Raw genomic sequence first — 23,936 nt, 5'->3', positions numbered from 1 at the left:
GGAAGCTAAAAAGAAGTCGGCTATGAATAAGTATACCGACATAGAAGCTTTGAGTAAAATACTGGTGGACTCGGATCAGGGGAGCGATTTGGACAACGAGTATTTCGACTCGCCAACGAAGATTGCTTTCTAGAAGGATAGGAGCCTGATTATTATTTGACCATGCTTGTCACTTATGAACATTTTTGAACATCTTGGCATGGTTCTGTTATAATCTCCACCCGGCACAGCCAGAAGAGGACTGGCCACCCCTCATAGCCTGGTTCCTCTCTAGGTTTCTTCCTAGGTTTTGCCTTTCTAGGGAGTTTTTCCTAGCCACCGTGCTTCTACACCTGCATTACTAGCTGTTTGGGGTTTTAGGCTGGGTTTCTGTACAGCACTTCGAGATATTAGCTGATGTAAGAAGGGCTATATAAAATAAAATTGATTGAAATTGATTGATTGAGCCACTTTTAGGTCTGTAAGTACATTATTTACATGACTTTATATAGCTAATTTACTATATGTATTTCGTTTTTTATAAGTTGTCTGCTTTTTGTGCTTTGGATTTATTTTACATAGGCCTATGAAACAAGTAATTTCAATGTTATTTAATTCCAAAGTAGTTATTGTCTATGATTCCTATTAGTTTGCTGTTCTAAGTTTCATCCTTGTGACTTTTGAGAGGCCACTAAACTCTCATGGCCATTGTTTATTTGTGGTTCTTACCTCTGCCTTTGTCTCCAAAGTGTTACTGTTTGCATTGTGTGTGTGCTTCACACCCATGTGAGTCACTGTACAGATAAAGTTTAGGCTTGGTGTTTTTACTTTACAGTAATGTGTTTTAGTAAATGTGTGTGTCTTAGTAAAGGATGCAGCGGATTTGGATGATGACATTTGGGAGCCACCCCTCCCCAGCAAGCGCCCCCGCCGGTCAAGGTCTTCACCCCCCACTGCTATGTCAATCACCCCGTCTGATGGTTCTACATCCACTTTTCATAGCCCTCTTGAAAAATAAAATCGGGGCTTGTGGCACCATTCGTCCTAAAATAATTGGTTTCCCCAAGACCAAGGTAAACGACATGACAGCAGAGAGGGGGACCATACATTGGATCAGGACTAACAAGCTGCTTTTTGTGAAATGGAAGGACACTAGGGAAGTAACCATGCTCACCACACAGCATAAGGCATTCAATAACAACCACGTCTCAAGGATGGTGAAAAGGGAAGAATGTCCCCAATCCTGTTTCTGTGAAGGACTACAATGCCAGCATAGGGGCTGTCGACCTATCTGATGCTCTGATAGGCTACTACCAGGTCCTCCACAAGACCAGGAAGTGGTATAATACTTTTTTTAAACCACTTTGTGGACAAAGCTACAGTAAATGCTTTTCATTCTCCACAAGCAGTTGGCCTTCCGAGAGCAACTAATGTTGGAAATGGCTGAATTGGGGGTCCAAAGCAACCTCACAACCATCACAAGACCCCCCACTCCAAGTGAGCGCCACTATCCAACACACATGCCAAAAGACAAAAGGAAGAACTGCAAGCATTGCACAAAACACGGGGGGAAAAAGGGGGAAATTCCAGATCTTCTGTCTGAAATGCCAGTTCGTGTCCTGGCAGATAGGGACTGCTTCAAAGACTATCACGACATGCACAAGCTAGGGTGAAAGTGAAATCTAATCATCTACACCTGGGATGTAAAACAAACACGAATGCCATTTGTAAATAGTTCAGCTTATTTATATTTTTGCACCTTTTTTATTGAAGGACACGTGTGTAACCAACTTTGTGTTTGATAAGATATTTTTATGTATATCTGTTGCTTTTATATTGTTTTTGTAAACAGTTCATTTGTATTTGGGACCAATACATTGGATATGCCTAGGCTAAACGTTCAGGCACTTTGGAGAGGTTGAAAAAACACTTGGATATCCCCTGTAAGTCCCCCGACACCACCACAATGTTTGAGAGAGGTTGGTGTTGTAGAAATTTAGTTTTATAGGGAACAGTAACTTTTAGGCACATCCAGTGTGCAAAAACAGCGCAATTACCACATTCTGACACTTTTGGAGAGGTTGAAAGGACACTTGAATGTACCCTGGATACCCCATAACACCACCACAATGTTTGAGTGAGGTTGATATGGTAAAAATGTGTTTTTATTCTGAACAAATAGCATTTAGGGATTGCAAATATTTATAGCACTGTAATTATCTAATTTATAGACATATGCCACTTTGGAGAGGTTTAGGGACATCTGGAAATGTCCCGTGACCACACCTGACACCACTTACTAAAACATCTGCCCATTTCTAGTTGTTAGGTCTATCAATCCCATTTTTTTCCTGATATTGTTCACATGTTATGGAAGCCATCTGCTGTTTCTCCAGCTCTGGGCATCAATAATTCACTTATAGTTTGTCAATGAGTATGACAATGTCAATGAGTATGACAGAGCGATAAGAGTAATCAATGAAAGATTACAAAAAAAATTAAAAAATTAAAAAGGTTATTTTGTCTGTGCTTGATCTTGTGTATTCTGAACTATGAAAGTCCTATCTTCTGGTCATTTCCTCATAATCTTCCAGATGTCGTCTTTCCAAATATACTACATTTTGGCATGTCAGAATCATGTAATTACACATGAATATCAGTTACTTTTGGGTATGTCTATTTAGGCAGAAATCAAAATTTTGCCATTACATTTAAGAGGTTAAAAAAGTACCTGTAATAATAATATTATCCAATTTTAGAAAGTAATGTATTACATTACACCATTACTCATAAAAGTAGCTGATTACGTAACGCGTAATCAGAATCATATCTCTACCGGTGAGTTATATATAAAAAAGCCTTGTCTCTACCGAATTCATGCTGTAACTCGACAGCTCATGTTGTCTTATAAATTGATTGCTCAAAGTAGCCGAACTACTACATTTTACATTTTAGTCATTTAGCAGACGCTCTTATCCAGAGCGACTTACAGTTAGTGAGTGCATACATTTTATTTTAATTTATTTCCATACTGGCCCCCCGTGGGAATCGAACCCACAACCCTGGCGTTGCAAACGCCATGCTCTACCAACTGAGCTACATCCTTTTGTAACGTGTTACCCCCCCACCCCCACCCCTGCAAATGAGTGATCACATTTTTCCCTCTTTTTCTTACCTCTGTCTGTTTCTTAGAGGCATCTTGTTTGTGGACCAATGAAGACACCTGGAACTCACCTCAGTGCTGCCCAGTATCTTCAGTAAGAACATATTTTAACCTTTTGATTTATCTTTAGTCCCAGTAACTAAGTCTATCACTGTACTCCGCTGTTTGCTCTGTAGTCTTTTCAGATCTCTAATGTAGTCTTTTCAGATCTCTGTAGTCTATTCAGATCTCTAATGTAGTCTTTTCAGATCTCATCGAGCCACTGTGTTTGTGTGTGTGTCTGTCTCATTGGCTCCTTGTTCACCTGTCCTACAGACTGAGAAGAGTGCAGATGAAGGAGGCCTCGGAGATTAAGTATGGAGAACAAGTCGAAGGTGAGTCTGCTCAATTTGTCTAAATTCTGTAGCATGTGTGTACTTTTTAATGTGTATGACCAGGGACTGTTGTGGTATGTGATGTCCCTCCTTGGACTTGACACTTTATTACAACTCCAAATACTGTTTCAGACCAAACTTGGGATGACATCATCAAGGTCATGACCTCAGCCACGGTGAGGTTTGAGATGCTCTCAACAGTCCATACGAGCCCGGTGAGTCTTAGGAGGTGTGTGAGAGAGAGAAAGAGACTGACTCACTTCTTGGAGCTAGTCTGCATGCGCACAGAGATAATCATGTGTGTGTGTTTTTACTGGGGTCCAACACATAACGAAAAAGACATTACAGACAAAATACTTTACAATTGATATACATTTAAAAACATGAACATGTAGTGTGTCTGTGCATCTCAGTTACACATACATGTGAGTACATACACACAACAAGTAGGTCACATGGGGGAGAGGCGTTGTGCCGTGAGGTGTTACTTTAGTTGTTTTCTGAAACCAGTTTTGCTGTTCACTTGCGCTATATAAGATGGAAGGGAGTTCCATGCACTCATGGCTCTGTATAATACTGTATGTTTCCTTGCATTTGTTCTGGACCTGGGGACTGTGAAAATACCTCTGGTGGCATGTCTGTTGGGGTAAGTGTGTGTGTAAGTTGACTGCAAACAATTAGGAATTAATGTTTCTTATAAAAACAAGAAGTGATGCAGTCAGTGTTTCCTCAACTCTTAGCCAAGAGAGACTAGCATGCATAGTATTAATATTAGCCCTCTGATTACAATGAAGAGCAAGACGTGCCGCTCTGTTCTGTGCCAGCTGCAGCTTAACTAGGTCCTTCTTTGCAGCACTTGACCATATGACTGGACAATAATCAAGATAAGATAAAACTAGAGCCTGCAGGACTTGCTTTGTGGAGTGTGGTGTCAAAAAAGCAGAGCATCTCTTTATTACGGACAGACCTCTCCCCATCTTTGTAACCATTTAATCTATACTGAACAAAAACATAAACACAACATCCAACAATTTCAATGATTTTACTGAGTTTCAGTTCATATAAGAAAATCTGTCGATTGAAGTAAATTCATTAGGCCCTAATCTATGGATGTCACATGACTGGGCAGGGGCGCAGCCATGGGCTGGTGTGGTTACACATGTTCTGCGGTTGTGAGGCTGGTTGGGCGTACTGCCAAATTCTCTAAAAAGATGTTGGAGGCGGCTTATGGTAGAGAAATGAACATTCAATTATCTGGCAACAGCTCTGGTGGACATTCCTGCAGTCAGCATGCCAATTGCACACTCCCTCAAAACTTGAGACGTCTGTGGCATTGTGTTGTGTGACAAAACGGCACATTTTAGTGTGGCCTTTTATTGTCCCCAGCACAAGGTGCACCTGTTTAATGATCGTGCTGTTTAATCAGCTTCTTGATATGCCACGCCTGTCTGGTGGATGGATTACTTTGGCAAAGGATAAATGTTCACTAACAGGGATGTAAACAAATTTGTGCACACATTTTTTGAAAAATAAGCTTTTTGTACATGGGATCTTTTATTTCAGCTTATGAAACTTGGGGCCAACACTTTACATGTTGCGTTTATATTTTTGTTCAGTATATACACTACAAGTCAAAAGTTTGGACACACCTACTCATTCAAGGGTTTTTCTTTCTTTTTTTCTTTTTTTTTACATTGTAGAATAATAGTGAAGATATCAAAACTATGAAATAACACATATGGAATCATGTAGTAACCACATTTTTTAAAAACAAATCAAAATATATTTTAAATTTGAGATTCTTCGAAAAGCCACCCTTTGCCTTGATGACAGCTTTGCACACTCTCAGCTTCATGAGGTAGTCACCTGGAATGCATTTCAGTTAACAGGTGTGCCTTCTTAAAAGTTAATTTGTGGAATGTATTTCCTTCTTAATGCGTTTGAGCCAATCAGTTGTGTTGTGACAAGGTAGGGGGGGGGTATACAGAATATAGCCCTATTTGGTAAAATATCAAGTCCATATTATGGCAAGAACAGCTCAAATAAGCAAAGAGAAATGACAGTCCATCATTACTTTAAGACATGGTCAGTCAATCTGGAAAATTTCAAGAACTTTGAAAGTTTCTTCAAGTGCAGTCGCAGAAACCATCAAGCGCTACAATGAAACTGGCTCTCATGAAGACCGCCACAGGAATGGAAGTCCCAGAGTTACCTCTGCTGCAGAGGATAAGTTCATTAGATTTACCAGCCTCAGAAATTGCAGCCCAAATAAATGCTTCACAGAGTTCAAGTAACATCTCAACATCAACTTTTCAGAGGAGACTGTGTGAATCAGGCCTTCATGGTCGAATTACTGCAAAGAAACCACTACTAAAGGACACCAATAAGAAGAAGAAACTTGCTTGGGCCAAGAAACACGAGCAATGGACATTTTTCCTTTTGGTCTGGAGTCCAAATTTGAGATTTTTGGTTCCAACCGCTGTGTCTTTGTGAGATGCGGTGTTGGTGAATGGATGATCTCTGCATGTGTATTTCCCACAGTAAAGCATGGAGGAGGAGGTGTTATGGTGTGGGGGTGGGTGCTTTGCTGGTGACACTGTCTGTGATTTATTTAGAATTCAAGGCACACTTAACCAGCATGGCTACCACAGCATTCTGCAGCGATACGCCATCCCATCTGGTTTGGGCTTAGTGTGACTATCAACAGGACAATGACCCAACACACCTCCCAGGCTGTGTAAGGGCTATTTTACCAAGAAGGAGAGTGATGGAGTGCTGTATCAGATGACCTGGCCTCCACAATCCCCCGACCTCAACCCAATTGAGATGGTTTGGGATGAGTAGGACCGCAGAGTGAAGGAAAAGCAGCCAACAAGTGCTCAGCATATGTGGGAACTCTTTCAAGATTGTTTGAAAAGCATTCCAGGTGAAGTTGGTTGAGAGAATGCCAAGAGTGTGCAAAGCTGTCATCAAGGCAAAGGGTGGCTATTTGAAGAATCTCAAATATAACATATTTTGATTTGTTTAACACTTTTTTGGTTACTACATGATTGTGAGTGTGACGAAATAAAGGCAGGGCATTCTACCTGAGAATTGTAGATCTTGGACGCTGCCTCGTGGGCCTAACCTTATATCCTAATTTGACTTTGGTGCAGGTCATGTTTTTCTTCACATTACCATCTCTGGTAAACACACACTATATCAAATATAATCAACGTTTATTTGTCACATGCACAGGCTACATAAGGTGTAAACGGTACAGTGAAATGGTTACTTGCATAGTGGAGTCTTTTTGTTTAGACATGTAGCTAGCTAGCTAAACAATGAACCATAATCCCAACTCATAACGTTACTACCCTGCATGAATCTACAGGTAGCTAAAGCTAACAAACTAGCTAGGTTCCATGTTAGCTAGCTACTTAACGTTGTGCTACAAATGGCAATGCAAATGGCTCTAAGATACGAATATTATTACTACACAGATCATACACGTAATGTTAGCTAGCGAGCCAGCCAACTAACGTTAGCTAGCTAACTAACAGTACGCTTTAACAATGAAAACAACTTAATGACAAAATTTAGAAATGTATAAGATCTGAAAACGTAGCTAGCGAGACTCTCTTACCCGCATACATGGATGAACACTTCTCTCCCTGTGTCACGGATGCCATGGTTACCCTTAGTTTGAAGATGTCATCCGGAGACAGGAGTTTTATACAACAGCCTTCTGTGTTCTCTTTTTGACTCCCTCTGCATTTGCAATCAAACGCCTGAATTTTCTCCATCTCCGTAGCTATCATACTCTGCTTCCACCGGGCATTCCACTGATTTCAAAATTCTGTCCTCCAGAAAGTGGAGAGCCTTAGCAACACTTGTGCAGTTCTGCATGATATCTTTCAAAAAAGCAGCTTTAGAAAGGATTACCTACACATACTAAGCAGCTCATGTTATAGACAGAAGAGTGCTACATGGCAGACCAATCTGAACTCACCTCTCGGCATGTCCCTGTCTCAAATCTCTGGAAGACTGAAACAGGTTTCCCTCAAGAATTTCCCTGTATTTAGCGGCATCCATTATTCCTTCAATTTTGACCAGTTACCCAGTCCCTGCCGGGATGGTGTTCTCGGGGTGATGAGAGGTGTTGGGTTTGCTCCAGACATAGCATTTTCCTTGATGGCCAAAAAGCTACATTTTAGTCTCATCTGACAAGAGTACCTTCTTCCATATGTTTGGGGAGTCTCCCACATGCCTTTTGGCGAACACCAAACGTGTTTGCTTATTTTTTTCTTTAAGCAATGGCTTTTTTTCTGGCCACTCTTCTGTAAAGCCCAGCTCTGTGGAGTGTACGGCTTAAAGTGGTCCTATGGACAGATACTACAATCTCCGCTGTGGAGCTTTGCAGCTCCTTCAGGGTTATCTTTGGTCTCTTTGTTGGCTCTCTGATTAATGCCCTCCTTCCTGGTCCGTGAGTTTTGGTGGGTGGCCCTCTCTTGGCAGGTTTGTTGTGGTGCCATATTCTTTCCATTTTTTAATAATGGATTTAATGGTACTCTGTGGGATGTTCGAAGTTTCTGATATTTTTTTATAACCCAACCCTGATCTGTACTTCTCCACAACTTTGTCCCTGACCTGTTTGGAGAGCTCCTTGGAGAGCTCCTCAGAACGTGTGTGTGTGTGTGTATATATATATATATATATATATATATATATATATATATATATATATATATATATATATATATATATATAATAAGTCCTGTGTCGCTCAGTTGGTAGAGCATAGCGCTTGCAACGCCAGGGTTGTGGGTTCGATTCGCACGGGGGGCCAGTATGAAAAAATTAAATAAAAAAAAATGTATGCACTCACTAACTGTAAGTTGCTCTGGATAAGAGCGTCTGCTAAATGACTAAAATGTAAATGTAAATATATATACTCATGTGTATATAGATCATGTGACAGATCATGTGACACTTAGATTGCACACAGGTGGACTTTATTTAACTAATTATGTGACTTCTGAAGGTAATTGGTTGCACCAGATCTTATTTAGGGGCTTCATAGCAAAGGGGGTGAATACATATGCACGCACCATTTTTCTGTTATTTATTTTTTTGAAGTTATTTTTTTCATTTCACTTCACCAATTTGGACTATTTTGTGTATGTCCATTACATGAAATCCAAATAAAAATCCATTTAAATGACGGATTGTAATGCAACAAAAAAGGAAAAACCCAAAGGGGGATGAATACTTTTGCAAGGCACTGTATATGCTTGAATCATCAGCATACATGGACACACATGCTTTGTTTGCTGCCAGTGGCAGGTCATTAGTAAAAATAGAAAGGAGTAGAGGACCTAGAGAGCTGCGCTGCGGTACACCACACTTTACATGTTTGACATTAGAGAAGCTACCATTAAAGAAAACCCTCAGTTCTATTAGATACAGTGAGGGAAAAAAGTATTTGATCCCCTGCTGATTTTGTACGTTTGCCCACTAACAAAGACATGATCAGTCTATAATTTTAATGGTAGGTTTATTTGAACAGTGAGAGACAGAGTAACAACAAAAAAATCCTGAAAAAAGCATGTCAAAAATGTTATAAATAGATTTGCATTTTATTGAGGGAAATAAGTATTTGACCCCTCTGCAAAACATGACTTAGTACTTGGTGGCAAAACCCTTGTTGGCAATCACAGAGGTCAGACGTTTCTTGTAGTTGGCCACCAGGTTTGCACACATCTCAGGAGGGATTTTGTCCCACTCCTCTTTGCAGATCTTCTCCAAGTCATTAAGGTTTCGAGGCTGACGTTTGGCAACTCGAACCTTCAGCTCCCTCCACAGATTTTCTATGGGATTAAGGTCTGGAGACTGGCTAGGCCACTGCAAGACCTTAATGTGCTTCTTCTTGAGCCACTCCTTTGTTGCCTTGGCCGTGTGTTTTGGGTCATTGTCATGCTGGAATACCCATTCACGACCCATTTTCAATGCCCTGGCTGAGGGAAGGAGGTTCTCACCCAAGATTTGACGGTACATGGCCCCGTCCATCGTCCCTTTGATGCGGTGAAGTTGTCCTGTCCCCTTAGCAGAAAAACACCCCCAAAGCATAATGTTTCCACCTCCATGTTTGACGGTGGGGATGGTGTTCTTGGGGTCATAGGCAGCATTCCTCCTCCTCCAAACACGGTGAGTTGAGTTGATGCCAAAGAGCTCAATTTTGGTCTCATCTGACCACAACACTTTCACCCAGTTCTCCTCTGAATCATTCAGATGTTCATTGGCAAACTTCAGATGGGCCTGTATATGTGCTTTCTTGAGCAGGGGGACCTTGCGGGCGCTGCAGGATTTCAGTCCTTCACGGCGTAGTGTGTTACCAATTGTTTTCTTGGTGACTATGGTCCCAGCTGCCTTGAGATCATTGACAAGATCCTCCCGTGTAGTTCTGGGCTGATTCCTCACCGTTCTCATGATCATTGCAACTCCACGAGGTGCGATCTTGCATGGAGCCCCAGGCCGAGGGAGATTGACAGTTTTTTTGTGTTTCTTCCATTTGCGAATAATCACACCAACTGTTGTCACCTTCTCACCATGCTGCTTGGCGATGGTCTTGTAGCCCACTCCAGCCTTGTGTAGGTCTACAATCTTGTGTGCTCCTAACCTCAGCTCTTTACCTGTATAAAAGACACCTGGGAGCCAGAAATCTTTCTGATTGAGAGGGGGTCAAATACTTATTTCCCTCATTAAAATGCAAATCAATTTATAACATTTTTGACATGCATTTTTCAGGATTTTTGTTGTTGTTATTCTGTCTCTCACTGTTCAAATAAACCTACCATTAAAATTATAGACTGATCATTTCTTTGTAAGTGGGCAAACTCAGCAGGAGATCAAATACTTTTTTCCCTCACTGTAGATAGCTCTGAATCCACGATATGGCAGTGGTTGAAAAGCCATAACGCATATGTTTTCTCAACAACAGGTTATGGTCAATATTATCAAAGGCTGCACTGAAATATAACAGTACAGCTCCCACAATAAACATCAATTTCTTTCAACCAATTATCAGTCATTTGTGTCAGTGCAGTACATGTTGAGTGCCCTTCTCTATAATCATGCTGAAATTCTGTTAATTTGTTTATAGAGAAATAGCATTGTATTTTGTGAAACACAATGTTTTCCAAGAGTTTGCTAAGAGCTGGCAGCAAGCTGATACGTTTGTTGTTAGAACCAGTAAAGACCGCTTTACCACTCTTGGGTAGCGGAATGACTTTGGCTTCCATCCAGGCCTCTAGGCTCAGATTTAAAGATATGACAGATAGGAGTGGCTATAGTCAGCTACCATCCTCAGTAGCTTTCCATCTAAGTTGTCAATGCTAGGAGCGTTGTCATTATTGATCGATAACAATACATTTTCCACCTCTCCCACACTAACTTTACAAAATTATTTAATTATTAGTTTTTTTATGCATGAGTACAATGGCTCAATGTTGGAGTGGTGTAAAGCTCACCGCCATTGGACGCTGGATCAGTGGAAACGCGTTCTCTGGAGTGATGAATCACGCTTCACCATCTGGCAGTCCGACAGACAAATCTGGGTTTGGTGGATGCCAGGAGAATGCTACCTGCCCCAATGCGTAGTGCCAACTGTAAAGTTTAGTGGAGGAGGAATAATGGTCTGGGGCTGTTTTTCATGGTTCTGGCTAGGCCCCTTAGTTCCAGTGAAGGGAAATCGTAACGCTACAGCATACAATGACATTCAAGAAAATTCTGTGCTTCCAACTTCGTGGCAACAGTTTGGGGAAGGCCCTTTCCTGTTTCAGCATAACAATGCCCTCATACACAAAGCGAGGTCCATATAGAAATGATTTGTTGTTATCGGTGTGGAAGAACTTGACTGGCCTGCACAGAGCCCTGACCTCAACCCCATCGAATATCTTTGGGAAGAATTGGAACGCAGACTGCGAGCCAGGCCTAATCGCCCAACATCAGTGCCCGACCTCACTAATGCTCTTGTGGCTGAATGAAAGCAAGTCCCCGCAACAATGTTCCAACATCTGGTGGAAAGCCTTCCCAGAAGAGTTGAGGCTGTTATAGCAGCAAAGGGAGGACCAACTCCATATTAAAGACCCTGATTTTGGAATGAGATGTTCGACGAGCAGGTGTCCACATACTTTTGTTCATGTAGTGTATTTTCAACATCATCCATATAAGAGTCACAGCAAAATAATATTTATGATCTCCTATACAATTTTTAGGCCCATCTTTTGGAACTTTTGTTTTCCTGGATATAGCCACTATATTGTGATCACTGCATCCAATTGGTACAGATACAACTTTAGAACAAAGTTCTACAGTATTAGTAAAAATGTGATCAATACAGTTGAAGTTGTAAATTTACATACATACATAGTTTTTCACAATTCCTGACATTTAATCCCAGTAAAAATGCCCTGTTTTAGGTCAGTTAGGATCACAACTTTATTTTAAGAATGTGAAATGTCAGAAAAATAGTAGAGAGAACGATTTATTTCAGCTTTTATTTATTTCATCACATTTCCAGTGGGTCTGAAGTTTACATACACTCAATTAGTATTTGGTAGCATTGCCTTTTAAATTGTTTAACCTGGGTCAAACGTTTCAGGTAGCCTTCCACAAGCTTCCCACAATACGTTGGGTGAATTTTGGCCCATTCCTCCTGACAGAGGTTGTGCTCTCACACGCTTTTCAGTTCTGCCCACATATTTTCTATAGGATTGAGGTCAGGGCTTTGTGATGGCCACTCCAATACCTTGACTTTGTTGTCCTTAAGCCATTTTGCCACAACTTTGGAAGTATGCTTGAGGTCATTGTCCATTTGGAAGACCCATTTGCGGCCAAGCTTTAACTTCCTGACAGATGTCTTGAGATGTTGATTCAATATGTCCACAGAATTTTCCTTCCTCATGATGCCATCTGTTTTGTGAAGTGCACCAGTCCCTCCTGCAGAAAGTACCCCCACAGCATGATGCTGCCACCCCCGTGCTTCACGGTTGGGATGGTGTTCTTCGGCTTGCAAGCCACCCCCTTTTTACTCCAAACATAACGATGGTCATTATGGCCAAACAGTTATATTTTTGTTTAATCAGACCAGAGGACATTTCTCCAAAAAGTACGATCTTTGTTCCCATGTGCAGTTGCAAACCGTAGTCTGGCTTTTTTTTATGGCGGTTTTGGAGCAGTGGCTTCCTTGCTAAGCGGCCTTTCAGGTTATGTCGATATAGGACTCGTTTTTACTGTGGATTTACTCACTCACCACCTTCCGGAGACATTTGAAACCCCACCTCTTTAAGGAATACCTGGGATAGGATAAAGTAATCCTTTACTCCAACCCCCCCCCCCCCAAAAAAAAAAAAAAAAAACATTGTAAAGTGGTTATCCCACTGGCTATAAGGTGAATGCACCTATTTGTAAGTCGCTCTGGATAAGAGCGTCTGCTAAATGATGTAAATGTAAAATATAGATACTTTTGTACCTGTTTCCTCCAGCATCTTCACAAGGTCCTTTGCTGTTGTTCTGGGATTGATTTGCACCAAAGTACGTTAATCTCTAGGAGACAGAACGCGTCTCCTTCCTGAGTGGTATGACGGCTGCGTGGTCCCATGGTGTTTATACTTGCGTACTATTGTTTGTACAGATGAACGTGGTACCTAAGGCGTTTGGAAATTGCTCCCAAGGATGAACCAGACTTGTGGAGGTCTACAATTTTTTGTCTGAGGTCTTGGCTGATTTCTATTGATTTTCCCCATGATGTCAAGCAAAGAGGCACTGAGTTTGAAGGTAGGCCTTGAAATACATCCACAGGTACACCTCCAATTGACTCAAATGATGTCAATTAGCCTATCAGAAGCTTCTAAAGCCATGACATCATTTTGTGGAATTTTCAAAGCTGTTTAAAGGCACAGGCAACTTGGTGTATGTAAACTTCTGACCCACTGGAATTGTGATACAGTGAAATAATCTGTCTGTAAACAATTGTTGGAAAGATTACTTGTCATGCACAAAGTAGATGTCCCAACGGACTTGCTAAAACTATAGTTTATTAACAATACATTTGTGGAGTGGTTGAGAAACAAGTTTTAATGACTCCAACCTAAGTGTAGGTAAACTTTCGACTTCAACTGTACATGTGGATGATCTTGTTCCTGTAGTGTTTGTAGGTTGATTAGTAAGTAGTAGTACAGTGAGAACCTTCCTTTTGAGCGGACAGCTTGATGAAAACCAGTCTATTCAGGTCCCAAAAAAAGTAGACCTCTCCTGTCTACATCACATACACTATCAAGCATTTAATACATAAATAAATACATTTTATTTAGCAGACGCTCTTATCCAGAGCGACTTACAGGAGCAATTAGGGTTAAGTGCCTTGCTCAAGGGCACATCGACAGATTTTTCACCTAGTCTGCTCGGGGATTAGAACCATCGACCTTTCGGTTACTAGCACAACGCTCTTAACCACTAAGCTACCTGCCGCCCATTTCACACATATTATTTAGATACTGACTGTGAGCACTTGGTGGCCTATAGCATCACCCCAAAAGAAAAGGCTTTAGATGTGCCTTGTGAACCTGCAACCACAACACTTCAATAACACTTGACATAAGATCTTCTGTAAATATTACAGGCATATGGCTCTGAATCTAAAACAAAAATCCAGAAAATCACATTGTATGATTTTTAAGTAATTAATTTGCATTTTTATTGCATGACATAAGTATTTGATACATCAGAAAAGCAGAACTTAATATTTGGTACAGAAACCTTTGTTTGCAATTACAGAGATCATACGTTTCCTGTAGGTCTTGACCAGGTTTGCACACACTGCAGCAGGGATTTTGGGCCACTCCTCCATACAGACCTTCTCCAGATCCTTCAGGTTTCGGGGCTGTCGCTGGACAATACGGACTTTCAGCTCCCTCCAAATATTTTCTATTGGGTTCAGGTCTGGAGACTGGCTAGGCCACTCCAGGACCTTGAGATGCTTCTTACGGAGCCACTCCTTAGTTGCCCTGGCTGTGTGTTTCGGGTCGTTGTCATGCTGGAAGACCCAGCCACGACCCATCTTCAATGCTCTTACTGAGGGAAGGAGGTTGTTGGCCAAGATCTCGCGATACATGGCCCCATCCATCCTCCCCTCAATACGGTGCAGTCGTCCTGTCCCCTTTGCAGAAAAGCATCCCCAAAGAATGATGTTTCCACCTCCACGCTTCACGGTTGGGATGGTGTTATTTGGGGTTGTACTCATCCTTCTTCTTCCTCCAAACACGGCGAGTGGAGTTTAGACCAAAAAGTTTATATTTTTGTCTCATCAGACCACATGACCTTCTCCCATTCCTCCTCTGGATCATCCAGATGGTCATTGGCAAACTTCAGACGGGCCTGGACATGCGCTGACTTGAGCAGGGGGACCTTGCTTGCGCTGCAGGATTTTATTCCATGATGGCGTAGTGTGTTACTAATGGTTTTCTTTGAGACTGTGGTCCCAGCTCTCTTCAGGTCATTGACCAGGTCCTGCCGTGTAGTTTTGGGCAGATCCCTCACCTTCCTCATGATCATTGATGCCCCACGAGGTGAGATCTTGCATGGAGCCCCAGACCGAGGGTGAATGACCGTCATCTTGAACTTCTTCCATTTTCTAATAATTGCGCCAACAGTTGTTGCCTTCTCACCAAGCTGCTTGCCTATTGTCCTGTAGCCCATCCCAGCCTTGTGCAGGTCTACAATTTTATCCCTGATGTCCTTACACAGCTCTCTGGTCTTGGCCTTTGTGGAGAGGTTGGAGTCTGTTTGATTGAGTGTGTGGACAGGTGTCTTTTATACAGGTAACGAGTTCAAACAGGTGCAGTTAATACAGGTAATGAGTGGAGAACAGGAGGGCTTCTTAAAGAAAAACTAACAGGTCTGTGAAAGCTGGAATTCTTACTGGTTGGTAGGTGATCAAATACTTATGTCATGCAATAAAATGCAAATGAATTACTTAAAAATCATACAATGTGATTTTCTGGATTTTTGTTTTAGATTCCGTCTCTCACAGTTGAAGTGTACCTATGATAAAAATGACAGACCTCTACATGCTTTGTAAGTAGGAAAACCTGCAAAATCGGCAGTGTATCAAATACTTGTTCTCCCCACTGTTTGTGTGTGTGTGTGTATGTATGTGTGTATATATATATATATATATATATATATATATATATATATATATATATATATATATATATATATATATATATATATATATAATAATACAGTATTTAGTCAGCCACCAATTGTGCATGTTCTCCCACTTAAAAAGATGAGAGGCCTGTAATTTTCATCATACAGTGAGGGAAAAAAGTATTTGATCCCCTGCTGATTTTGTACGTTTGCCCACTGACAAAGACATGATCAGTCTATAATTTTAATGGTATATTTATTTGAACAGTGAGAGAGAATAACAACAAAAAAATCCAGAAGAACGCATGTCAAAAATGTTATAAATTGATTTGCATTTTAATGAGGGAAATAAGTATTTGACCCCTTCTCAATCAGAAAGATTTCTGGCTCCCAGGTTTCTTTTATACAGGTAACGAGCTGAGATTAGGAGCACACTCTTAAAGGGAGTGCTCCTAATCTCTGCTTGTTACCTGTATAAAAGACACCTCTCCGCAGAAGAAATCAATCAATCAGATTCCAAACTCTCCACCTTGGCCAAGACCAAAGAGATCTCCAAGTATGTCAGGGACAAGATTGTAGACCTACACAAGGCTGGAATGGGCTACAAGACCATCGCCAAGCAGCTTGGTGAGAAGGTGACAACAGTTGGTGCGATTATTCGCAAATGGAAGAAACAAAATAACTGTCAATCTCCCTCGGCCTGGGGCTCCATGCAAGATCTCACCTTGTGGCGTTGCAATGATCATGAGAATGGTGAGGAATCAGCACAGAACTACACAGGAGGATCTTGTCAGCCTGGACCATAGTCACCAAGAAAACAATTGGTAACACACTACGCCGTGAAGGACTGAAATCCTGCAGCGCCCGCAAGGTCCCCCTGCTCAAGAAAGCACATATACAGGCCCGTCTGAAGTTTGCCAATTAACATCTGAATGATTCAGAGGAGAACTGGGTGAAAGTGTTGTGGTCAGATGAGACCAAAATCGAGCTCTTTGGCATCAACTCAACTCGCCGTGTTTGGAGGAGGAGGAATGCTGCCTATGACCCCAAGAACACCATCCCCACCGTCAAACATGGAGGTGGAAACATTATGCTTTGGGGGTGCTTTTCTGCTAAGGGGACAGGACAACTTCACCGCATCAAAGGGACGATGGACGGGGCCATGTCCCGTCAAATCTTGGGTGAGAACCTCCTTCCCTCAGCCAGGGCATTGAAAATGGGTTGTGGATGGGTATTCCAGCATGACAATGACCCAAAACACACGGCCAAGGCAACAAAGGAGTGGCTCAAGAAGAAGCACATTAAGGTCCTGGAGTGGTCTAGCCAGTCTCCAGACCTTAATCCCATAGAAAATCTGTGGAGGGAGCTGAAGGTTCGAGTTGCCAAACGTCAGCCTCGAAACCTTTATGACTTGGAGTAGATCTGCAAAGAGGAGTGGAACAAAATCCCTCCTGAGATGTGTGCAAACCTGGTGGCCAACTACAAGAAACATCTGACCTCTGTGATTGCCAACAAAGGTTTTGCCACCTAGTACTAAGTCATGTTTTGCAGAGGGGTCAAATACTTATTTCCCTCATTAAAATGCAAATCAATTTATAACATTTTTGACATGCGTTTTTCTGGATTTTTTTGTTGTTATTCTGTCTCTCACTGTTCAAATAAACCTACCATTAAAATTATAGACTGATCATGTCTTTGTCAGTGGGCAAACGTACAAAATCAGCAGGGGATCAAATACTTTTTTTCCCTCACTGTAGGTACACGTCAACTATGACAGACAAATTGAGATTTTTTTTCTCCAGAAAATCACATTGTAGGATTTTTAATGAATTTATTTGCAAATTATGGTGGAAAATAAGTATTTGGTCACCTACAAACAAGCAAGATTTCTGGCTCTCACAGACCTGTAACTTCTTCTTTAAGAGGCTCCTCTGACCTCCACTCGTTACCTGTATTAATGGCACCTGTTTGAACTTGTTATCAGTATAAAAGACACCTGTCCACAACCTCAAACAGTCACACTCCAAACTCCACTATGGCCAAGACCAAAGAGCTGTCAAAGGACACCAGAAACAAAATTGTAGACCTGCACCAGGCTGGGAAGACTGAATCTGCAATAGGTAAGCAGCTTGGTTTGAAGAAATCAACTGTGGGAGCAATTATTAGGAAATGGAAGACATACAAGACCACTGATAATCTCCCTCGATCTGGGGCTCCACGCAAGATCTCACCCTGTGGGGTCAAAATGATCACAAGAACGGTGAGTAAAAATCCCAGAACCACACGGGGGGACCTAGTGAATGATCTGCAGAGAGCTGGGACCAAAGTAACAAAGCCTACCATCAGTAACACACTACGCCGCCAGGGACTCAAATCCTGCAGTGCCAGACGTGTTCCCCTGCTTAAGCCAGTACATGTCCAGGCCCGTCTGAAGTTTGCTAGAGTGCATTTGGATGATCCAGAAGAGGATTAGGAGAATGTCATATGGTCAGATGAAACCAAAATAGAACTTTTTGGTAAAAACTCAACTTGTCGTGTTTGGAGGACAAAGAATGCTGAGTTGCATCCAAAGAACACCATACCTACTGTGAAGCATGGGGTGGAAACATCATGCTTTGGGGCTGTTTTTCTGCAAAAGGACCAGGACGACTGATCCGTGTAAAGGAAAGAATGAATGGGGCCATGTATCGTGAGATTTTGAGTGAAAACCTCCTTCCATCAGCAAGGGCATTGAAGATGAAACGTGGCTGGGTCTTTCAGCATGACAATGATCCCAAACACACCGCCCGGGCAACGAAGGAGTGGCTTCGTAAGAAGCATTTCAAGGTCCTGGAGTGGCCTAGCCAGTCTCCAGATCTCAACCCCATAGAAAATCTTTGGAGGGAGTTGAAAGTCCGTGTTGTCCCAGCGACAGCCCCAAAACATCACTGCTCTAGAGGAGATCTGCATGGAGGAATGGGCCAAAATACCAGCAACAGTGTGTGAAAACCTTGTGAAGACTTACAGAAAACGTTTGACCTGTGTCATTGCCAACAAAGGGTATATAACAAAGTATTGAGAAACTTTCGTTATTGACCAAATACTTATTTTCCACCATAATTTGCAAATAAAATCATAAAAAATCCTACTGTGATTTTCTGGAAAATAAATTCTAATTTTGTCTGTCATAGTTGACGTGTACCTATGATGAAAATTACAGGCCTCTCTCATCTTTTTAAGTGGGAGAACTTGCACAATTGGTGGCTGACTAAATACTTTTTTCCCCCACTGTATATAGCAAGCAACACCTCCCCCATAAGCATTCCTGTCTCTTCTATATATGTTATATCCTTGTATTGTTACTGCTGTATCATCAAATGAATTATCTAAGTGAGTCTCAGAAATTGCTAATATATGAATGTTATCTTATCTCAGTAAGATGTTGATTTCATGAACCTTATTATTTCTAAGGCAACATACTGTATATGAACTGGTATAGCTCTGTAGAGTGCTGGCCTACCTTGCTCTCCAGGGGGTTTGTGTCTGGCTGGTGTTGTGTTGAGTCAGAGCTGACTGGCAGACTGATAGCTGTTTTCACACACAGGTCACTCTGGACGTGCTGAGGGAAGGCAGCGTGTCCACCAAGGGTCCCAGAGGCGGAGTCTTCGTCATGTACAACTGTGCTCGGCTGCACACCCTATTTGACAGCTACGAGCGAGGTGTGGAGAAAGGTGAGACGGGGGACACGCAAGGCAACAGGATGATGATGGATATGATGATGTCATTAAGCAGACGTGACTGACTTGATAATGCCGTGTTCAAAACAACTGGGAAATATCCGACTTCTGACCTCAGTGCGTTCAAAACAACTGGGAACTGTGAAATAAATTAGCTCCAACTGAGAAAAATGTATTTGAACGGTCATCCAACTCGGAAAACGGGCCTCTTTCTAGAGCTCCGACCTGAAGATCACTGACGTCATGATTTGACCTTGTATTTTTCCGAGCTCCCAGTTGTTTTGAACGCACCATTATCCAAAGTGACCCACGCCACATACACACTACAGTATGTGGCCTATGTTGTAGTCAAACCAGAGCTTCCTCATCCAACTGTGCCATCTGAACCACACAGTTGTATATACATTTGTCATACGCTCTTATCCAGAGTGACTTATAGGAGCAATTAGGGTTAAGTGCCTTGCTGAAGGGTGCATCGACAGATTTTTCACCAAGTCGGCTCGGGGATTCGACCCAGCGACCTTTCGGTTACTGGCCCAAAGCTCTTAACCGCTAGGCTACCTGCCGCCTCTACACTGCCATGTTCTATACGCGTACTAGTCCAGACCACACCAAGCAAACATGTACATCCTATGTTGTACTCTGTCTTTATTGTCATGCTGCATGATCAGTTCCTACTTATTTGCATCCTACAGGACTTTACCCTGAAATCCCAGAGGGCTCCCAGTTGGACTTCTCAGCTCTAAAAGAAGAGGTAGGCCTATCGTTGGTTAAATGACTCCTCCACAGCACGAGCTACAGGGCCTGTATTCACAAAGTGTCTCAGAGTAGGTGTGCTGATCAAGGATCAGTTTAGTCTGTTAGGTCATTATATGGATGGGGCACAGGGGGCTGCTGATGGGAGAACAGCTCACAATAATATCCGGAGCGAATGGAATGGCATCAAACACCTGGAAACCATGAGTTTGATGTATTTGATACATTCCACTAATTCCGCTCCAGTCATTACCACAAGCCCGTTCTCCCAATTAAGGTGCCACCAACCTCCTGTGGGATGGGGGGGGGGCCTGATCCTGGATTCTTCCTAGCACTTCTACTCTGAGGTGCTTTGTGAATATGGGCCTAGATGTGTTTCATTTTTACTCTGGTCCTCTAGAGATCGCTGTTCTCGACAGTCATGGTGTCTCTTCCTGTTTCATAGGGGGAGTGGCTTCTTCTGTTCAATTACCTCATTCCATTCTCGGAGCTTCTCGACCAAACAGGACAGACGTTGGAGTGTGATGGAGGAGGGGCCAGAGTCAACCTGAAGACTGAACAGGTGAGATGTAAAAATGTATATAAGTGCAATGAAATATCAGTTGATATAGATAAATGAATGCTCATATAATGTATGTTTAATGTGTGTGCAATGTGTCTCCCAGATCTGCAAGTTCCTGGTGTCCCTCAGTAAGGATTTTAGCTCCTATTACAACAGAGTCCACGTCCTTGGGGTGAGCACTCCCTCATTTTGCCGCTATGATTGTCTGTCCTGTCTGTCCGTCCGTCCGTCTGTGTTGAGGGTGGGGGTAGTTAAATTAGGTTAGGTTTAATGGGAGACTGCTCTTAGTGTAATTACAGCATGTGGTCTCGCAGTATGTATAATTAAATATATGTTTGCATGTGTGATGCCCCCCGATGTTTGACACATTGTGTTAATAGCCTATCACCGACCATACCAGGCCTGAAAACATGGTGTACTGACAGACAGTACAGATGATTTTGATTTCAACTGATTAAAGTTCACACCAAGTTCAGTCCATAACCCCTGCCCCCTCTTTTTCAATCTGTCTCTCTCTAACCCCATCTCTACCCCCCTCTACAGGAGCCGTTGCCTCACCTCTTCAATCAGATGTTCTGTCGGCTGCAGTTGTTAAGAGCACTGAGAGAGCTCTACCATAGCGCACTGGACACTCTTCACCTTCCTCCCATTCCACAGCTATAGCCCCAAATACCCCAACTAGAGCCAGAAATATAGCCCCAAGAACTGACCCAAATACCCCAACTAGAGCCAGAATTATAGCCCCAACAACTGCCCCAAATACTCCAACTATAGCCCCATGAACTGCCCCAAATATAAGGCCCAATAACGGACAAAAATATCACTAGCCTATCCCATAGCATAGATGAAATACACATAGACATTTCAAAGGTAATAATGTAGATAGCAATAGGCTTTTCTTTTCCCCCAATTGAAGCCCTTTGAAGTACCCACATAGTTATGTATGTGACATACACCCTGTATTACACCCACTCTATTTATTGTTGATAAAAGAAAGTGTATAAATGATTCACCCTACAGTGAAGTATTTGTCTCCCCAGTCTTAGCACCAGTATCTCTGATGTACCACAGATACAGCCTCTACCATAGACACTCACTGCCTTTGAACCAATGAACATCTCCCGTCTTCAGTCTTCCCTTATACAATACCATAGATGCTTTTCCACTAACAAACACTGCCCTAGAGCCATTGGTATTTACACAGACTCTGCATGTACACTGTAAGCATTTTTTGGTACCCTTCCCCAGATCTGTGCCTTGACCCAATCCTGTCTCGGAGCTCTATGGACAATTCCTTCGACCTCATGACTTGGTTTTTGGTCTGACCTTCACTGTCAACTGTGGGACCTTATATAGACAGGTGTGTGCCTTTCCAAATCCTGTCCAATCAATAGAATTTACCACAAGTGGACTCCAATCAAGTTGTAGAAACATCTCAAGGATGATCAATGGAAACAGGATGCACCTGAGCTCGATTTCAGGTCTCATAGCAAAGGGTCTGAATACTTATGTAAATAAGGTATTTCTGTTTTTTATTGTTAATACATTTGCAAAAATGTCTAAAAGTCCGTTTTCGCTTCGTCATTATGGGATATTGCGTGTAGATCGATGAGGAAAATGTGTATTTAATCAATTTTAGAATAAGGCTGTGACGTAACAAAATGTGGGGAAGGGGTCTGAATACTTTCCGAATGCACTGTATATGTGCCATGGACTAATCATCCACCACCACGCAGTAATTCTCCTGTGCCATAGTACATACTATACTGTACTGCCCCAGACCCCAGTTCTCCATTGTTGCTCTGTGCCATATCTTGGACTTTTATTATTGTGTACGTTTGTGTTTTGGTGGTGATCCAAGCTTCACACACACTCTCTCTCATTCTCTCTAACTCTCTCACCTACAAAGTTTATGTCAACAGTGCATCGGATCAATATATTTTTCACCTTCACAGTTTTGATCAATAAATGCGTGTTGACCTCTGACCCTGCTGCTGTGTGTGTAAAGTGTGTGAAGGTTTGTATATGTATCATATTGCAGCACTGTGTGCCACTGTTTGGTTCATTTTAATGCTAGAATCCTTAATTGAACCAATAACAAAGCGGTCACCCCGCCTCTGATTTGGTAAAAGCTGAAGGATGGGCCTGAAGAAGTTTAACCACCCTCAAATTCATAGATCGAGATATGGATGCATGGACTGACATCCATGATATCAAAATGATCGTTTTAACCATGTCTTGAGGCTATACAGTGTTTGTTTATATTTACACTGAACAAAAATGTAACATGTAAAGTCTTCGTTCCATGTTTCATGAACTGAAATAAAAAATCCCAGACATTTTCCAAATGCACAAAAAGCTTATTTCTCTCAAACGTTATGCACAAATTTGTTTACATCCCTGTTGGTGAGCATTTCTCCTTTGCCAAGAAAATCCATCCACCTGACAGGTGTGGCATATCAAGAAGCTGATTAAACATCATGATCACAGGTGCACCTTATCCTGGGGACAATAAAAGGCCACTTTAAAATTAGCAGATTTTAAAGTGGCCTTTTATTTAAAATGTTGTCACACAACACAATGCCACAGATGTCTCAAGTTTTGAGGGAGCGTGCAATTTGGATTGCTGACTGCAGGAATGTCCACCAGAGCTGTTGCCAGAGAATGTAATGTTCATTTCTCTACCATAAGCTGCCTCCAATGTCATTTGAGAGAATTTGGCAGTATGTCCAACCGGCCTCACAACCCAGACCACGTGTAACCACGCCAGCCCAGGACCTCCACATCCAGCTTCTTCACCTGCGGGATCGTCTGAGGGGGGGGGTGAGGAGTATTTATTTCTTAAATCTTTATCTTTTTACCCCATTTTTCTCCCCAATTTTGTGATTACGATCTTGTCTCATCACTTGAACTCCCCAATGGGCTTGGGAGAGGCAAAGGTTGAGTCATGCTTCCTTTGAAACATGACCCGCCAAACCGCGCTTCTTAACCCGGAAGCCAGCTGCTCCGATGTGTCGGAGGAAACACCGTTCAACTGACGACCGAAGTCAGCCTGCAGGTGCCCGGCCCGCCACAAGGAGTCGTTAGAGTGCGATGGCTGCACTCCTGCCCAGTCAAGTGAAATCCATAGATTAGGGCCTAATGAATTTATTTCGGTTGACTGATTTCCTTATACGAACTGTAACTCAGTAAAA

At 42.2% G+C, this 23,936-nt stretch overlaps 1 protein-coding gene across 1 annotated transcript in view; it reads left to right on the top strand.

The window, feature by feature from the left end:
* LOC311149410 (DALR anticodon-binding domain-containing protein 3-like) overlaps positions 1-22,728 on the top strand; it is a 33,475-nt gene extending 10,747 nt beyond the window's left edge. Inside the window, exons 6-13 of the mRNA XM_084186593.1 lie at positions 3,172-3,236; positions 3,458-3,516; positions 3,649-3,731; positions 19,292-19,418; positions 20,120-20,178; positions 20,626-20,742; positions 20,846-20,914; positions 21,286-22,728. Of these exons, the coding sequence (XP_084042719.1) occupies positions 3,172-3,236; positions 3,458-3,516; positions 3,649-3,731; positions 19,292-19,418; positions 20,120-20,178; positions 20,626-20,742; positions 20,846-20,914; positions 21,286-21,405 (699 nt within the window). The 3' untranslated portion in view covers positions 21,406-22,728. The remainder of the gene's footprint in view (positions 1-3,171; positions 3,237-3,457; positions 3,517-3,648; positions 3,732-19,291; positions 19,419-20,119; positions 20,179-20,625; positions 20,743-20,845; positions 20,915-21,285) is intronic.
* The last annotated feature ends 1,208 nt before the right edge of the window (positions 22,729-23,936 follow it).

The sequence above is a fragment of the Coregonus lavaretus genome (assembly GCF_964263955.1).
Source record: "Coregonus lavaretus genome assembly, chromosome: 22".
Classification (NCBI taxonomy): domain Eukaryota; kingdom Metazoa; phylum Chordata; class Actinopteri; order Salmoniformes; family Salmonidae; genus Coregonus; species Coregonus lavaretus.
Note: the sequence above shows the minus strand (reverse complement) of the source record. Positions and strands in the feature narration are given on the sequence as shown.